The 14593-nt window shown below is 37.0% G+C and overlaps 1 protein-coding gene across 3 annotated transcripts in view; it reads right to left on the bottom strand.

Moving 5' to 3' along the window:
* Positions 1–480: 480 nt before the first annotated feature.
* The window catches only part of Vps13B (vacuolar protein sorting 13B), a 73678-nt gene continuing 59565 nt past the window's right edge, over positions 481–14593 (bottom strand). The window contains exons 70-86 of one of the 3 annotated variants that reach the window (XM_068761799.1): positions 13590–13776; positions 12462–12607; positions 11936–12007; positions 10984–11041; positions 10598–10837; positions 9730–9828; positions 9408–9565; positions 8164–8398; positions 7284–7504; positions 6705–6840; positions 6065–6272; positions 4815–4885; positions 4274–4458; positions 3646–3807; positions 2895–2990; positions 2554–2628; positions 481–1854 (exon numbers count right to left, since the gene is read on the bottom strand). In XM_068761799.1, coding sequence (XP_068617900.1) covers positions 1633–1854; positions 2554–2628; positions 2895–2990; positions 3646–3807; positions 4274–4458; positions 4815–4885; positions 6065–6272; positions 6705–6840; positions 7284–7504; positions 8164–8398; positions 9408–9565; positions 9730–9828; positions 10598–10837; positions 10984–11041; positions 11936–12007; positions 12462–12607; positions 13590–13776 — 2571 coding nt within the window. In that variant the 3' untranslated portion in view covers positions 481–1632. Of the gene's footprint in view, positions 1855–2553; positions 2629–2894; positions 2991–3645; positions 3808–4273; positions 4459–4814; positions 4886–6064; positions 6273–6704; positions 6841–7283; positions 7505–8163; positions 8399–9407; positions 9566–9729; positions 9829–10570; positions 10838–10983; positions 11042–11935; positions 12008–12461; positions 12608–13589; positions 13777–14593 lie in introns of all 3 variants that reach the window. The other 2 variants (XM_068761721.1, XM_068761876.1) reach the window with 2 other exon arrangements.

Consider the following 14593-nt stretch of genomic DNA (forward strand, 5'->3'; position numbering starts at 1 on the left):
GAATAAGTTGCTTTTTACAACTACAAGTAAATATAAAAAATGCCGCCCCATGGTAAGTGCCGCCCGGTGCGGTCCGCACCCACCGCCCCCCCCTAGGTACGCCACTGTATATATTCATCAGATTATTATAGAATATTACTATTAAGTTTAAAATGATTGCTGTTAGGTAGCTGGTAGCTTCCGACCAGTCTTATCGGAAATGTATGTGGCGGAACTAAGTCCAGCGGTGGGTGGACGTTCTACTGCTGAAATGATGATAATTGCGAATAACCCTTGTGGAAATAAAGCGGGCAGTTTATGTTAACTATTTTCAATGAATGTAGATGTTTTGATATTTTCAAAGGTCATTTATTTTAATTTCAATGCAAAAATATATTAATCCTTAATAACGGTTAGAAATAAAACAAGAAGTAAAATCCATAAAATAATTTTTATTCAATTCAATTTCAAAAGCATAACAACATTAACATAATATATCATTTACACAAATTATTCCATTGCAATTATTAAATATTCATTTACGTAATACGGATATAAATGATTACAAACTATATTAAATTTTACGAGCTCCCCGCATTTTGACTAATGGAATAAGATTATTGTAGTATGCAGTTCATTATCATTAACCAATAATATCTTTTTGTCATTATACATTAAAAAAAATATAAAATAACGTACGACATAAATAATAGTAGATTATACAAAATAAATTCATTACTTCTTTTACGGCATCGGTATTATTGTTACATGTACATAGTGTTACCGAAACCTCTGTACGGCGTTAAGTGCGCCGGCGGCTGCGTTCATGCTCTTTTGCCATCGACCGTCACCTCGACGCGATGTCCCAAAGTACGGTACATTGGTTTCAGTAGCACTATAATAATCTTAGTTGTAGCTTCATGCACAATTTAATACTTATGTTCATATCATGTTCATTTCATCAATAACTATTTTGCTGATTATCTCGATCACAAATAAATTTAATAAATGCAATATTATTTTTTTAATATCACATACATGATCTAATATTTTGTCATAGTATTAGTAGAACACGCAATATATATTACTGCGATTTTCAAGAGATTTTGCACTAAAAAATGCTGCATTACCTCACATCGAAATCTATCACTTGTATATTAAAAATGTGAAGACGTGAAACTAAACGTCTCTTAAAGAAAACGTCACGATCTTTACAAAATATCAGAATTTAAATTCAGTCATATAAGTCAATTTAAATCACGTTCAAAATAATTGTATACATATTACGAGTCAGTGTGTAAAATATAGCCAATGTCCAGGGAAATCACTATTTCACTGTATCACTTCTGATCTTAGGGGCCATGCATCAATGTATATCTCTATGGTAAATGTAAAATACAGTGAAGTTTTTATTTCATTCGAATTCTATATATAAAAATACAATTACGTTAGTTTTAGTCCAATGCATTCAAATATAAAGTGATGAACAGTAGAGTTATATTACAAATAAGTCGAAGTTGATAAAGTTAAATCAAAATTATTTTGCATGTACAGTGTATACATTAAATGTTAGTATATGATTATTTACATTAAAGTTTATGGTCAAATTCATATAAATATATAACGATGGATAGAAAATAGTAAATAGGTGTATTAAAGTAGGGGGAAGTGGGCGGGGCAGTTATGGTGAGCGGCTGCTGCGAGGGCGGCGTGCAGAGCGTGCGCGTGCGCCGGTGCGTTTCGCAGCAGCAGCACGCGTGTGTCTGTAGCGCCGTCTGATGCTCCCACGCCCCCACTTGCTCCCACACCTGCCATTGCCGCGCCCCCGCTCGTGCCCGTGTACCTTGCCACACGAGCCATCGCTGCAGCGCTGATCTGTTCGTGACCAAAATAAATTGACGAATAAAATAAAGTATTAAAAAAACGAATAGAGGTTGCTCCGCTTGTGCTGTCCAGAACAATGATTCCGACCAGCCCTTGTTATCAGTCTCTCTTGGATTCAAAGGTATTATCCGACTCTAGTATGTACACATGCATGTGTTTGTGTATTTTTTATGAAAATTTATTCAAAGAACATGTCGGAATGTCTCGTTTTGAACCACTATAAAACGTAATTTGTGTTGGTAACATTAAAATTTTTTCCCTCATTTTCACATTTGTAAACAGTCCAATATATAATATTTCAATGTAATATTTAAAAAGATAGAAACCAATTTCAATTTTAATTGGCATCGTAATCTTAAAAGTGATATTAATATAATATTTATCTTCAGTATCTTTGACATGGTTTGTATACATAATTTTGACAGTAATTATTTTATTTTTATTCTAAATGTAATCACATTTATTTTTATAATTTGCGATTGATAGCAGACTCGTACAAATGTCGAGCATGCGTATAATAGACATAAGTTCTGCTTAATAACAACATAAAAAAATGTGTTTATGTTTGCCTTGTACATAAATAAATGTTTGCAATCTAATGAATTATTTTTCAACAGTTCGCTGTCGCACAGTTTACGATTGTTCTTAATATTTTTATTTTTAGACTAAGAAATAAATAAAGTTACGAGCCTGATATTCATTATCTTCGTCGGACGCTGCCCTGCCGTCTGGAATTTTGTTCGGACGCCGCTGCTTTACCAGCAACTAGTGAAATAAAACATACTATACGATACTCGTCATAGATAAAGGATCTAGAAATACGCTGGTCTTATTAATTTATGTGTGTATTTCAAAGTATTAAATGTATAAAAGTTACAAGGGACCAATAGATTATGGTATAAATTCATAAAAACGAATGATCCCGATACAAGCAACGTTATGTATTATGTACTGTCTTAGAGCTCAGCTGTACGCAAAACAGATCCGGACTAAACGTAATCTTTAAACTAAGATATTAAATTTACACTCACCTCTATAATATGACCTTCTAAAGGTTGCACAGTGCACGATTTTAAATCTATCATTTCTACGATGCGTTCAGTCTCCGGGTCGGCCACAACAAGAAACTGTAAACAAATAATGATCGATTTAGATACAAAATTTGATACGGAGTAAATTATGTATAAAAATTGTCACGAACACCATAGAAGACAACAAAATGCAACAATAAGTAATAACCACAACCATCTCAAGATTAATCCATCGCCATAATGTGCGACCAACGTGTCCTAAGTTATCTTGTGAAACTACAGGCTGTAGAGAAAGTAGATAAATTGTCAATAGTACATACTTATTTCTTCTTTTAGGTGATCGTCCACGTGGTCTTTTATCGTTAACTAGAAGCTTATTAGCATCTGCATTTGATGTTGTGCTGCTAGCCGGTTTAGGCTTTTTGGAGCTTCATTCGAAATTGAGTTGTAACAGGAGGTCAGTAGCCAAAAATTTACGGGTGATCGTATCGTATAATTACACCGAAGAGGTATGCACGAAGAGGGACTACACCCGTGTTGGTGTATAATGTAGTGAATGAGGTGTTGTGTAAATTATGTGAAGCGAGGAATACTCGGCGGTCGGGAGCGATACGGGTCTCTCCTGACGCGGGCTGGGCTGGAGCGACCGCAGTGTCCTGAGTATTAGTGTGATGAATCATTGTGCCTGAAGGGGGCTCGATGTGAAGCTGAGTTTATTAGCCTCAAAGCATTGTGATAATAATATATGGACCTTGTGTGTGATAATGAGAAGGAGCGGCGCGTTGTCGAGTAGAACACGGAAGCCGGCGAGTGCAGGCAGCTCGGCGAGGCGGAAGGCCCAGCGCACGCACTCCCTCCGCCACACCTCCTCTGCGCCTCCCTCTTCGCTTTCCGGTCCTCTCAATTTACGCGCCTGTCAAACATAGCATTCTAATTCCAAATGAAACAATATACAATCACAATATCAATTCTTTCTAAAGTATTTGAAATAAATGTAACTAAACTAAAATATTGACAAAGCTTACGATAATAAAGTATTCAATGCTCTAAAATCAAAGGAAACTTGACATACACATACATATAAATAGAGATATTAGTAGTAGATGTACAACTTTGAGAACTGTAAAAATTTGAGAACAAAAGCTCTAAAGCTCTTTCTTCACACCTATTTTCAATCAATCTTTTTAAATTGATAACTCTGAAATTAATACATTAGTTAATTTTTTTCTATTGAAATGAAACAGATCAAGAGCTTCTGACCGAGTCTGCGAGGACAGATTTAATTGATAGAAAATGAACGATACATACTCTCCTTAAACCTATATATCCAACCAATAATCATGAGTATAAACTATGTGTGTGAATGAAGTAGTGGGAACCTGTGGAGTAGCATCCCAGCCAGTCTGAGCGAGGAGGCCATGCCCGGCGTAAGCGACAAGGTCGGCTGTCGCACTGAGCGGTTTGGTCAGCGCTCCAAGCAAGCCTCGCCGCAGCGCCGCGCCACCACCTGCCTCGCCCACGCATACGCCCACCACTGGGTGGTGCGCAAGCCCACCCACGGCCCCTGCGACACAGACATACGTTCTGATATGGACATTCTATCTTAATTATGAATTAAGTACAAACTGAACTATATTTATATGTTCATAATATCTGTGGATGCTCGTGATTAGCGAAATTACTTAATTTTTTCATATATAAACATGTTAATTTCTGTAAGCTTTTCTCAAACAGTAAATAAGTAAATGATTTAAAAAAATTAACGTGATTGTTGTATGTATCATCATCATCTTAGTCACATGACGTCCACAGCTGGACTTAGGCCTCCTTCATAGATTTGCAAACAAACATGTTAAAATTATTTTGTAATCATTTTAATAAAACTACAAACATATAACTACAATGTAAGTGATCATGTACCGAGAATGTTGATTGCGAAGTTAGTAAGACCCGCTGCGAGACCAGCCAAGAAACTGGGAGGTGGATGTCTCCTGGAATTAACAAGTTATAAATAATGCAATTATTTGGTCAGAATTATATTTCATTATGACCGTTTCAGCCGTAACTCCACTCCACAACTTGACAAAGGTCTCCCCCTTTAGAAACTAGTCAGCACCAAGTGTCTTCCAATGACTTAGATGCAGACCGACGGGAAACTATTCCTATTCTATTTATAATTAACAAATAGCATCGGCATTTTTCAACAAAATTTATAAATCAACGAAACACATTTATTCTATCGTAATAAACCTCTGAAGACACTATGGCACGTCAGTAGTGTATTGATACAGGCAAGAAAGAGAACTTTAGCATATTAGATTCCATTTTAAAAATTGAAATGTATCGCGATGTAGAGCAATACTCATATTTTTCTATGTGCCTCATCATCACGTGTAGTTACTCTGAAATATATTACTTAGTTTTTTCTAGCGGAATGCGACAGGCCAGTTTTGACATTTGCATATGTTTAAGAACAGATGGTAAGCAGTAATTAATAATTTTAATTTTTAATAATCTGAATTTTAAAAATACTTTTTTTACTGTGATGTCATTGATTTTTGGATAGGGTGTATATAAGTGACAACAAATGAGCAACACATTACAATACATTTAAAGTTTTAACACGTGTAATAATAAACCTACCAGCCTATTTAGCAATTAGCTAGCTTTTTCAACATTATAAATTAACGTAAAGTATTTATATTAAAGTAATAAACCTCTGAAGAAATAAAAGCACTTTAAGAGTGTAGACTGTATTAAATTAGATTTCATTTTAGAAACTACATAACAATAGCAAGCGTACTGAGATGGTGCGTAATACTTTGTTCACAAGATATCACAGACCTCTTTTTAGACTTAAATCTAAAATCATCAGTATATATTGTTAAATGAATCTTACTACAGAGTTCATTAGTGGTAAGTTGATCTAAATGTGTAAATCTTGATTTGTAAATCTATTTACATGACTGATAAATATAATTTAAAAAGTGCAACACTTGAGTTTCGGACAGGCTCTTCTCAGGTCAACATTCCGAGCCGGTGATGCATTACTACTCATAATGTTAAAATGATTATCGATCCAAAAGTTCAAAAATGCGTACTAGAATAAAGATATTTTGATGGGTGGGCTTAAGTGTTTGTGTCGTAGTAAAGTTGCAGTCGTAGTAAACCTGGCAGCTGCTGCTCGTTGCGCATGCTCGTGGTCGCCAGCGAGCAGATCGAGGTTGCGCGCGAGCGAGCCCGCTGCTGCACTGAGCGAGCGCAGTAAAGCCGCAGCGGCAGCGCTTGCCATGCCGCGCACGCCTCCACCTGCGCCGCCTACGCGTGCAGCCAGCGCTCCGGGCGCGCCCACCAGCTCCAGACCGCCTACGACCCATCCTGGCAACAAACATAGATGTATTTAATAAATTATTTATTTATATGGTACCACTAATTAAGAATACAATATAAAATGCCGCAAGCCGTTAAGTTATCTACTGCTGTGAGGGCTGTCCGCCCATAAGGTGAGCAGACTACCTCGTTAAAGCCTTCGGAAGACGCTGGACGCAGGCCGCTTTTGACTGGTGCCATTAAAAACCTATAGGGAAGGCCTATACCCAGCAGTGAAGGTCCTATGGCCTAAATGATGATGATTACATCGGAGAATGTTTAAGAATAGTCAACAAGTACATATCTAATCTGTAGGCAATCCTAAAACCGGTCAGTTATTTACCATTATAACATTGTGCTACCTTTTCGCGCTATAATTATACAGCTTTTATTAAGTCAAGTATCCTTATATTCGGAGAATTGTCGTCGAAATATCATTACCGGCACTGAGTAGCGCGGCAGACAGGTAGTGCACGGTGAGGGCGTGTGTCAGTCGCTCGATGGAGGTCATCACGTCGCGCAGCTGGAACGCCCCCAATCGCAACGGACTTTGGTCCAGTGCTATGTACATACGGACCTGCACAAAATAATTTAATTTAGATTTTAATCTTTGGACGAGATATTGGATTACAATACTCATGGGAGGACATAGTACTACGTATTACACACCTAATTATGTTTCCTGAATTTTATCTGAAGGTAACCATTTATAAACCATGTAATGTTAGATAGGTGTTACTATTAGTGCGGTAAATAACAAGTACCAACTAGCATAAGGCGAGGCAAACTCGCGCATACATTGTCTGCCATCAACCATAACAAAAAGCGGTTTCAGAGTGGCCGCGATTAATGTTTCCTGAGTCGTCATTCATACTAAAACTTCCCACAATTGTCGACAGCTTTACTCTTTCGCACTCTTTGTGGAAGAAAGTAGCGGACAATACAATTATTTAGTAATAAAAATATTTGCTGGTTGTGTAAAAGTTTGCAAGCGGAAGGGAGTGAGCGCGAGATACTGACCGCGGTGTGCAGCGTTAGCGCGAGGTCAAGCTGGTGCACGACAAGAGCACGCAGGCGCAGTGGACGCTGCAGCGTGCGCGCGCTAGATAGCGCGTGCGCATGCGCGTCCGTATGCTCGCTCGCCGGCCACGCCTCGCGTAGCAACGTTGCCACAGCACGCACGTATCCATCCTCCACGTACAGCGCCAATGGTCCCGCGCGAATCTCAATCTCGGTCAACTCTGCGACATCGACTTAAAATTTACTTACATCCCGCAAACTGTGTAAAGTAAAATATGGGCATATCGTGAAAGAGGTCAGTACTCAAATTCAACTAAGCTGGGCAGCGTTAGAGAAACTAGGAAACATCTTCCCGTCCAAGGTCAGTTAGTGACATAAAACGAGTGATGACTTACGTGGCCTCTTACTCTGAGCGCTATTGGCATATTCCCAGTCGCTCAACGGACCATCAAAAGGGCTATACTCGAGGTTTCTCTAAGAGATCAAATCAGAAATGAGGAAACCCGTAGACAAACGAAATTATTGGGCAAAGCCCCGTTGATTGGCAAGTTAAAGGAGTAGGCAGGCCAGAACAGATGTCCGCTGGGGTCTTAGGGTTCTTGAGAGACCACGGACCTTTTCTTGTCGGTCTTCTCTTGCTTAAGACGTGGTAGGTTGTAAATAATCTGGGTGTGGCTTATGTCCAGTATTGGAGCATCCCTTATGAATTGTTTTCCACCTTGTCGTGGTGCGGAAATTTTTACATAGTTATTATTAGTCACAAGTATATATTGACTTATATATTGACTCCTGTAAAGAACTAGTCAATAACAAGTTATCTAAATTATTATTAATAATAAAGCGTTAAAGCTTTATATTTAATTCCAAAAAAACTTTTTACCGTTAAACCGTTGATTGGCTACTGTCCATGCATCGGTAGTGATCTCAAGGTAGAGGGCCTGTTGGTCCTGTGGTGATGGTGGCGGCGACGTGACGGCACCCCAGAGCGGCGGCCATCGCCCGAGCGCGGGGCAAGGTGTCCGCGAGATAGCTACCACCGCAAAGTCGTACTGACCACTCGCGTACTGCGTGTTGTCCACCTGCAGTGACGATATCATCACCGTGCCTCGACCCCGCTGCCGAAAATATAATAATTTTACTAGAAAACCTCATGGATCAGATTTAAAAACAAACATCTTCTCAACATTTACTGTCAATATTGTCATTACATTCTTTTCTCATAATGTTTTAAAAGATCTAACTGTACAAAGGTTTAAATATTTGTAAAACCTGTTGCCTTCACCTTCACAACGTAGCGTTATAGGTACATGGGTTTCTGCATTTCTACATCCATCAAACTTATAAATTACCAATTATTATTAAAACGATTTCTATGTAATTGATATGTAACATTTTTACTGTGTCCCAGAGAAAACACAGTCGCTCAGTGAACCATGGATATTGTAATGCTCGGAATTTCTGTACGAGACAGAATCAGTAACTTTTTTTAAAATGACCTCCTTTTGAGAATAGGACTTTTTGTGTTTAATAATTTTTTCACATTTCTTTTTATAGTCATTCTCTTCTATCAATCTTCATATTATCATTCATTCATTTTCTATCATTCATCAGAAAATCTTCTATTCTCATCTATTCTTCCATTTTTGCATCGCCTCTCATCTCCTCCCTAATTATCACAGTTAAGGGTTTTCATCACATTTTATCACAACATTTATCACAACACATTGTTTTCTTTTGCTTTTTATTTTATAATCTTATTCTGATCCTTACAATTATTTTATATTTTTATTCTTTATTAAAATCTGTTTACCTGACCTTATATTAATACTAACCTTTATTATTCCTCCAAATAAAATTTTCTATAACCCATTTGCAGAAGCTGGGGAAAGTCACTTCAGCTTTTAGAATCAGAAATAAGAACATCCGCAGACGAAAGTAACGGCAGCGTATGAAGTCCATCAGTAAAGTGGTTAGATGACATTGTTGTCGTCAGAAACGGCTGGATGCAGGTTGCTTCCAACCGGTCCTTTTGAAAATCTATAGAGAGACCTACCTGCAGCCGTGGACTTACTATGGCTAAAATGATAATATATAATTCGTGTCAAATTAAAAATTAATACGTACGCGTGTGTTAACTCGGTACAAAGCAAACAACTCGTCAAAGTGTAACGCGAGCAGAGGCACGTGGTCACTAGCAGCGGCTAGCCGCACTTGCACTCCTCGCACCTCGCAGCGGACTCGCTCACCCGTGCCACCACTCATGCGCCCGTCATCGCTCAAACCTAAAATTATTCGATTTCCAGCTTACACAAAGTTAAAAAAGGTAGTGTCAAATTAGTTTTATTTAGGAAATGACGGTCGTACTAGAATCAGGATTAGTGTAATGAAAAAAAAATTAAATTAAATAAAGTTTAAGAAACAAAATCAAAATAAAAATATAACTGACCAGTATCGGTTAAACTACTTTGAATCATGGAAGCCCCAGAACTGTCGAAGTCTTTACTACGAAACGTCAGCACGCTCGTCGTCTGCATTCGCCCCATACCTATCACACCATCATAAATACCAACAAAATTTCATTAAATATTACAACATAAAGAAATAAAAATAATAACTCAATAACATTAAATCACAATAAATGAGGCTCCGAATACTGCCAAATTTAATTGATTATTTAAATAAAATTAATCACTAAATCATCGAACGCAACACTATTGTTGGCAGTGCATTGAAATTACCAAGAATGTATACATGCATTACAATTTGTACACTATAATGGATAGAAAGCATAAGTAAATAAATATTGTTTTACTATATAGCTGTGCATCGACATACGTGTAACAATAACGCACGCAAATTGTTTGTAATGATCCTTCGAAGTAAAAGTAACAAGGACGCTCCTATAGAAATATTTGCAGCTCATATATTTTTCGCAGTTTTAATTCGTAACGGAAATGAGATTTATAGACAAATAAAAGTAACCGAGGTAGCCTAGTTGACGGGGAAAAGGGCAAGCTCCATACGGCCAAGAAAGAAGTCGTCGGAAGTTACTGGATGGAGATTTTTTATCTGGTCCTATTGGAAATCTATGGATGAGGCCTATGTCCTTCCTATTCCTATCCTATTGCTAAAACGATGATGAAATCCGAACTGTACAATGTCAACTAAAATCGAAAGAGATGAATAATACTGGCTTACTAGATAAATGAGGCTAAATTAAATTTCATGGAAGCGTCGATAAAACTTTGTCATATACTTTCCAAGTGACGGATGATTTCTATTCTTACCAGCGAAGTAGTCGTAATCGTACGTACTTGCGGTGCTAGAGACCTCAGTGCTATCGTGCACGCGTCTTTCGTCCGCACGCTTCGAGGCAACTTGTTCGTTATTTTCTTTGTCACCCTCCGTAGTCAACTTGTTTTTTTCAGTTGTATTCGTTATTGAGATTGCAGCAGATGCCTCACTAATACGCGATTTAATTTCATCTTTGACAATATAATTACTTTCTGATGGCAATAATTCAAGCCGTTCCCGATACATTGAGAGCTCCATTACTGCGAGAAAAAATATTTGCAAGCTAGTTTTACGTTTAACTTCGTAGCTATTTATTTACTTTGACATATATGTCAATTTTATATGTAGTGATGTGGTGCGTCGTAAATTGGGCACAAATTTAAATAAACGGTTATTGAAAACTCACGATTATCCGCTGCGTTAATACGTTCCAGCTCGTTTACGGTACTTTCTTTAATATCTCTCTGAAAAAAAAAACGTGTTTGTTTTAAAATTATAAATAACTGTACACATACATGCTGCGTGATTGCTTAACCTTTTCGCTGCAAACAGAGCCTTTTGGCGCTCGACTATAGATACTTTTTTCAGCGAACAGCGCCTTCTGGCGGTACGCTATAGACGCTTTCTCTCAGCTAACAGCGTACATTTGTTTTACACTATCGCGTCAACAACTGCATGATTATGGTCACTAATTTGTCGGTTACTAACGCGATAGCTGCATACTCTTCCTGTGCGGATATTTTGTCATATGACTAAATACAATTATTTACCAACTTTTCCCATATCACGGATAAATGGTTGAGAGAGTAATTCATTTTTTGCGCTCCGCAGTGAAAGGCTTTAAGATGTAAAAGCTTTAATGGGGGGCGAAGCTCATTTGTAAGAAAAAAGCTTCTATACCTATTTCCAATCACCTCTGTAAAGTCATTACTATCAAATATGCTACATTAGTTGGTTTTTTTTTTTTATTTTATTGCGACAGGGATAACTTCTGGTAGTACAAAATCTACAGGTACAGAAAGCAAATAATTAATAATTTTAATACGTAGTAATGCGAATTTTGAAAACGCCTTTTCTTAATATGTTTTCATTGCGTTATTTATGTTTCTAAAACAACAGATTTTTGGATAAGTTTTTTGCACAGGAAGAAATTTCACCATGCATTATTTGACAGTAAATTTTGTTACATCTTTACTTAAGACGTCACTTTTTTAGTGCTTACAAAAAAGCACCTATTATTTCGTAACGTGTTTAAGGCCTTATTTTAAGCATTTAAGCAAATATATACATGGATGAAGTATATTCGAAAACTAATTAAATTTAAAATAAGTATGCGACTTTGTGCTAGAATAACTCACGTGATCATGTAAAAGAACGGCTGAGGAAGATCCGACTAGACGTTTTCTTATGTCGCTGGCCGATATGTCGTGCTTGAAAAAAAAAATTATCTAATAATTTGATACATAAAAATAACAAAAACAGAGTTTTACACTAATAAATTTTGTCTGAAAAGAAGTGTCTGATTGACACAAGTTAGATTGATTAAAAAGATGACAATGTTTTCTTCCGGACTTTCCTCGCAAAATATTTTCTAAGTAGTATATACCTTTGCGAGATATTTAATTAAAAAATATTTTGATATAAAAATTACTGTGCAGTTTAAGTTTGAATTATGTACAATTATAGCAAGCTCAGGCAACATATGGAATGAGCTGTAAAATATATAAAAGTAGACATTTTGATTAGTTTGACGTATTAAAAGGAGCCACTGTCGGAAACACTGGCGCAGTCTGCTTCCGCTTCTTGTTGGAAATCTATAAGCAAGGCTTAAGTCCTGGCCTATGGACGTGTTATGGCTAAAACTATGAAGGTGACTGTCCTTACCTGCTCGATGTCTTGCAGCTCGAGCAAGGTGGAGTGTGGCGCAGTGCGCACACGCAGTTTCAGTGTATCACCGCCCACCAGCTGTAGCAAATGCTCGCCGTCCGCCACCGCCACCGCCGGACACCATTGCGGTCTTCGGTCGTCCTCTATTTTGAAATTTTTTATAACATTATAGTACAAAGTATATAAAACAAATTGTAATTTATTATGAAGCATATAAGACTAAGCACATAACGGGATACATTTCAACAAATCCACTTCGAGTAATAGACAAGCTCACAGTAGCAGTTTGAAGAAAAACTGCTATGTGATGTCCATTATTACATGTAATAAAATACCATTGCATATAACGACAAAAGATATTTTTACATAATATAAGGATATGGTTAATAGATAAATGCTACTATACTGTTAAGGATTTTTAGATGATATTAAATAGAATAAATACGTAATGTAAATTAGTAGTTATAAGTAGAATTGTTTTAAAACAGGTATAATACCTAGTTGATTTTGCATGCCAATACTGGCTAAACATGTGATACTTGTTTATAAAATTGTAACAACTTTTTAACCATGTTTACGCAAATAAAAATATTTCATTTTCATTTCATAAACTACCACAGGCAAGAGACTGCAAGCAATTGAACCGTCGCTCTAATTAAATGAAATTTAACGATGTTTAATGGATAAATACATTATAATATCAACAATTCCAACGGATTGACCCGTTGTGGGTTATTCCCATGTTCCACACATTTCTATCAACTCTATAATGCTAGATTTTTTAATTATATGGGGAGATCGGAGAGTAATGTCGCTTTCTTAAGTTAAATTCATACGACTACGTTTTTAACAAGTTTTTATTTCTGATTAACAATATTCCCTTCGTTATCAACAACCTTTTGCAATCTAGCATACAAATTTTCAATTCCGCAGCGGGAAAAATCAATAGATTTTACTGTAAAACATGTCGACAGAAACGATATTTTTTTCTGATATCCCTAATACTTTAAATTTTGGATTTATAACTAAAAAAATAAAATGTGTACAATCAGATCAGTGAGTTTAAAATTGTTATTTTTAACTAAAGTCACTGCAATATACACAGCGCTTAGTATTAATGAGTACCTGAGGCGTGTGCGAATGTGAGGAACGTAAGGTCAGAGACGTTTTGCGAGGTGGAGGACAGAGAGGCGGGCGGCGCTGCGGTGGCGGGCGCCGGGTAGCGCGCGCAGTAAGCGGGGCTGGAGTAGTGCGTGCTGTCTCCCGGGCGCACCGTGCACCACCAGCGGGCGCCTGTACACTCGCGCGCGGCCTGCAGCACAACATCAACAATAAAACAAATATTTATTATTTAGATTACTTTATTAATCACTTTAGAAAAGTCAAAATAATATATAAGTTACAATTGAACATGCATTAATACATACATTACTTCTGGATTCAGAATGTTGATTCTTATGAGAAGAATCTAGCAAGAAATTCGTTAGTTTTAAAGTCAATTTTCATTTTTTTGTGTTATAAACCGTCTATCTGTCACGTAAATAGTTATTCATCATTATTACATCTTATATCACGAGCCGATAGACGCCCATTGCAAAGCATACGCCTCCTTTGAAGATCGCCACAGTGCTTCCCGCGAACTTGACTAACCATCGTTGTCGATACTTATAGCGGCGAGCCTACCCGCACCGCGTCTACTGGCTTATGTTTCCCACTCTAGAATTTTTCGGCCCAAACTCTCTCTCTCTATATATATATATATACATACACACATATATATATATATATGTATATATATATATATATATACATACTATGTGAACATACAACAAATGCTAACTCAAGATGAATAAAAATTCGTTAATTGTAGTAGTCGCAAGCCATTAAACAATGCCATCTGGTACTTTGAAACGTCGACGAAAATGCCAATGCGGCAGTAGTGCTGTACAGATAAAAAATCATTATTACATGTTATATTAAGCTTCATCTTAAATCCATTGTTTAGGCAATGAATCGTCGCAGGCTTCTCAGACTAGCAACTTTCACTGAATATTTTATTATATCATTAAACTTGAATTACGTCTCACCAATTATGATATTTAGATAATAAAGTTTTTTTAGAGTTTTTA

This window comes from Battus philenor, unplaced genomic scaffold, assembly GCF_028537555.1.
Source record: "Battus philenor isolate CCGP_79_NKW_IND1 unplaced genomic scaffold, ilBatPhil1.0.hap1 SCAF_1, whole genome shotgun sequence".
Lineage (NCBI taxonomy): Eukaryota > Metazoa > Arthropoda > Insecta > Lepidoptera > Papilionidae > Battus > Battus philenor.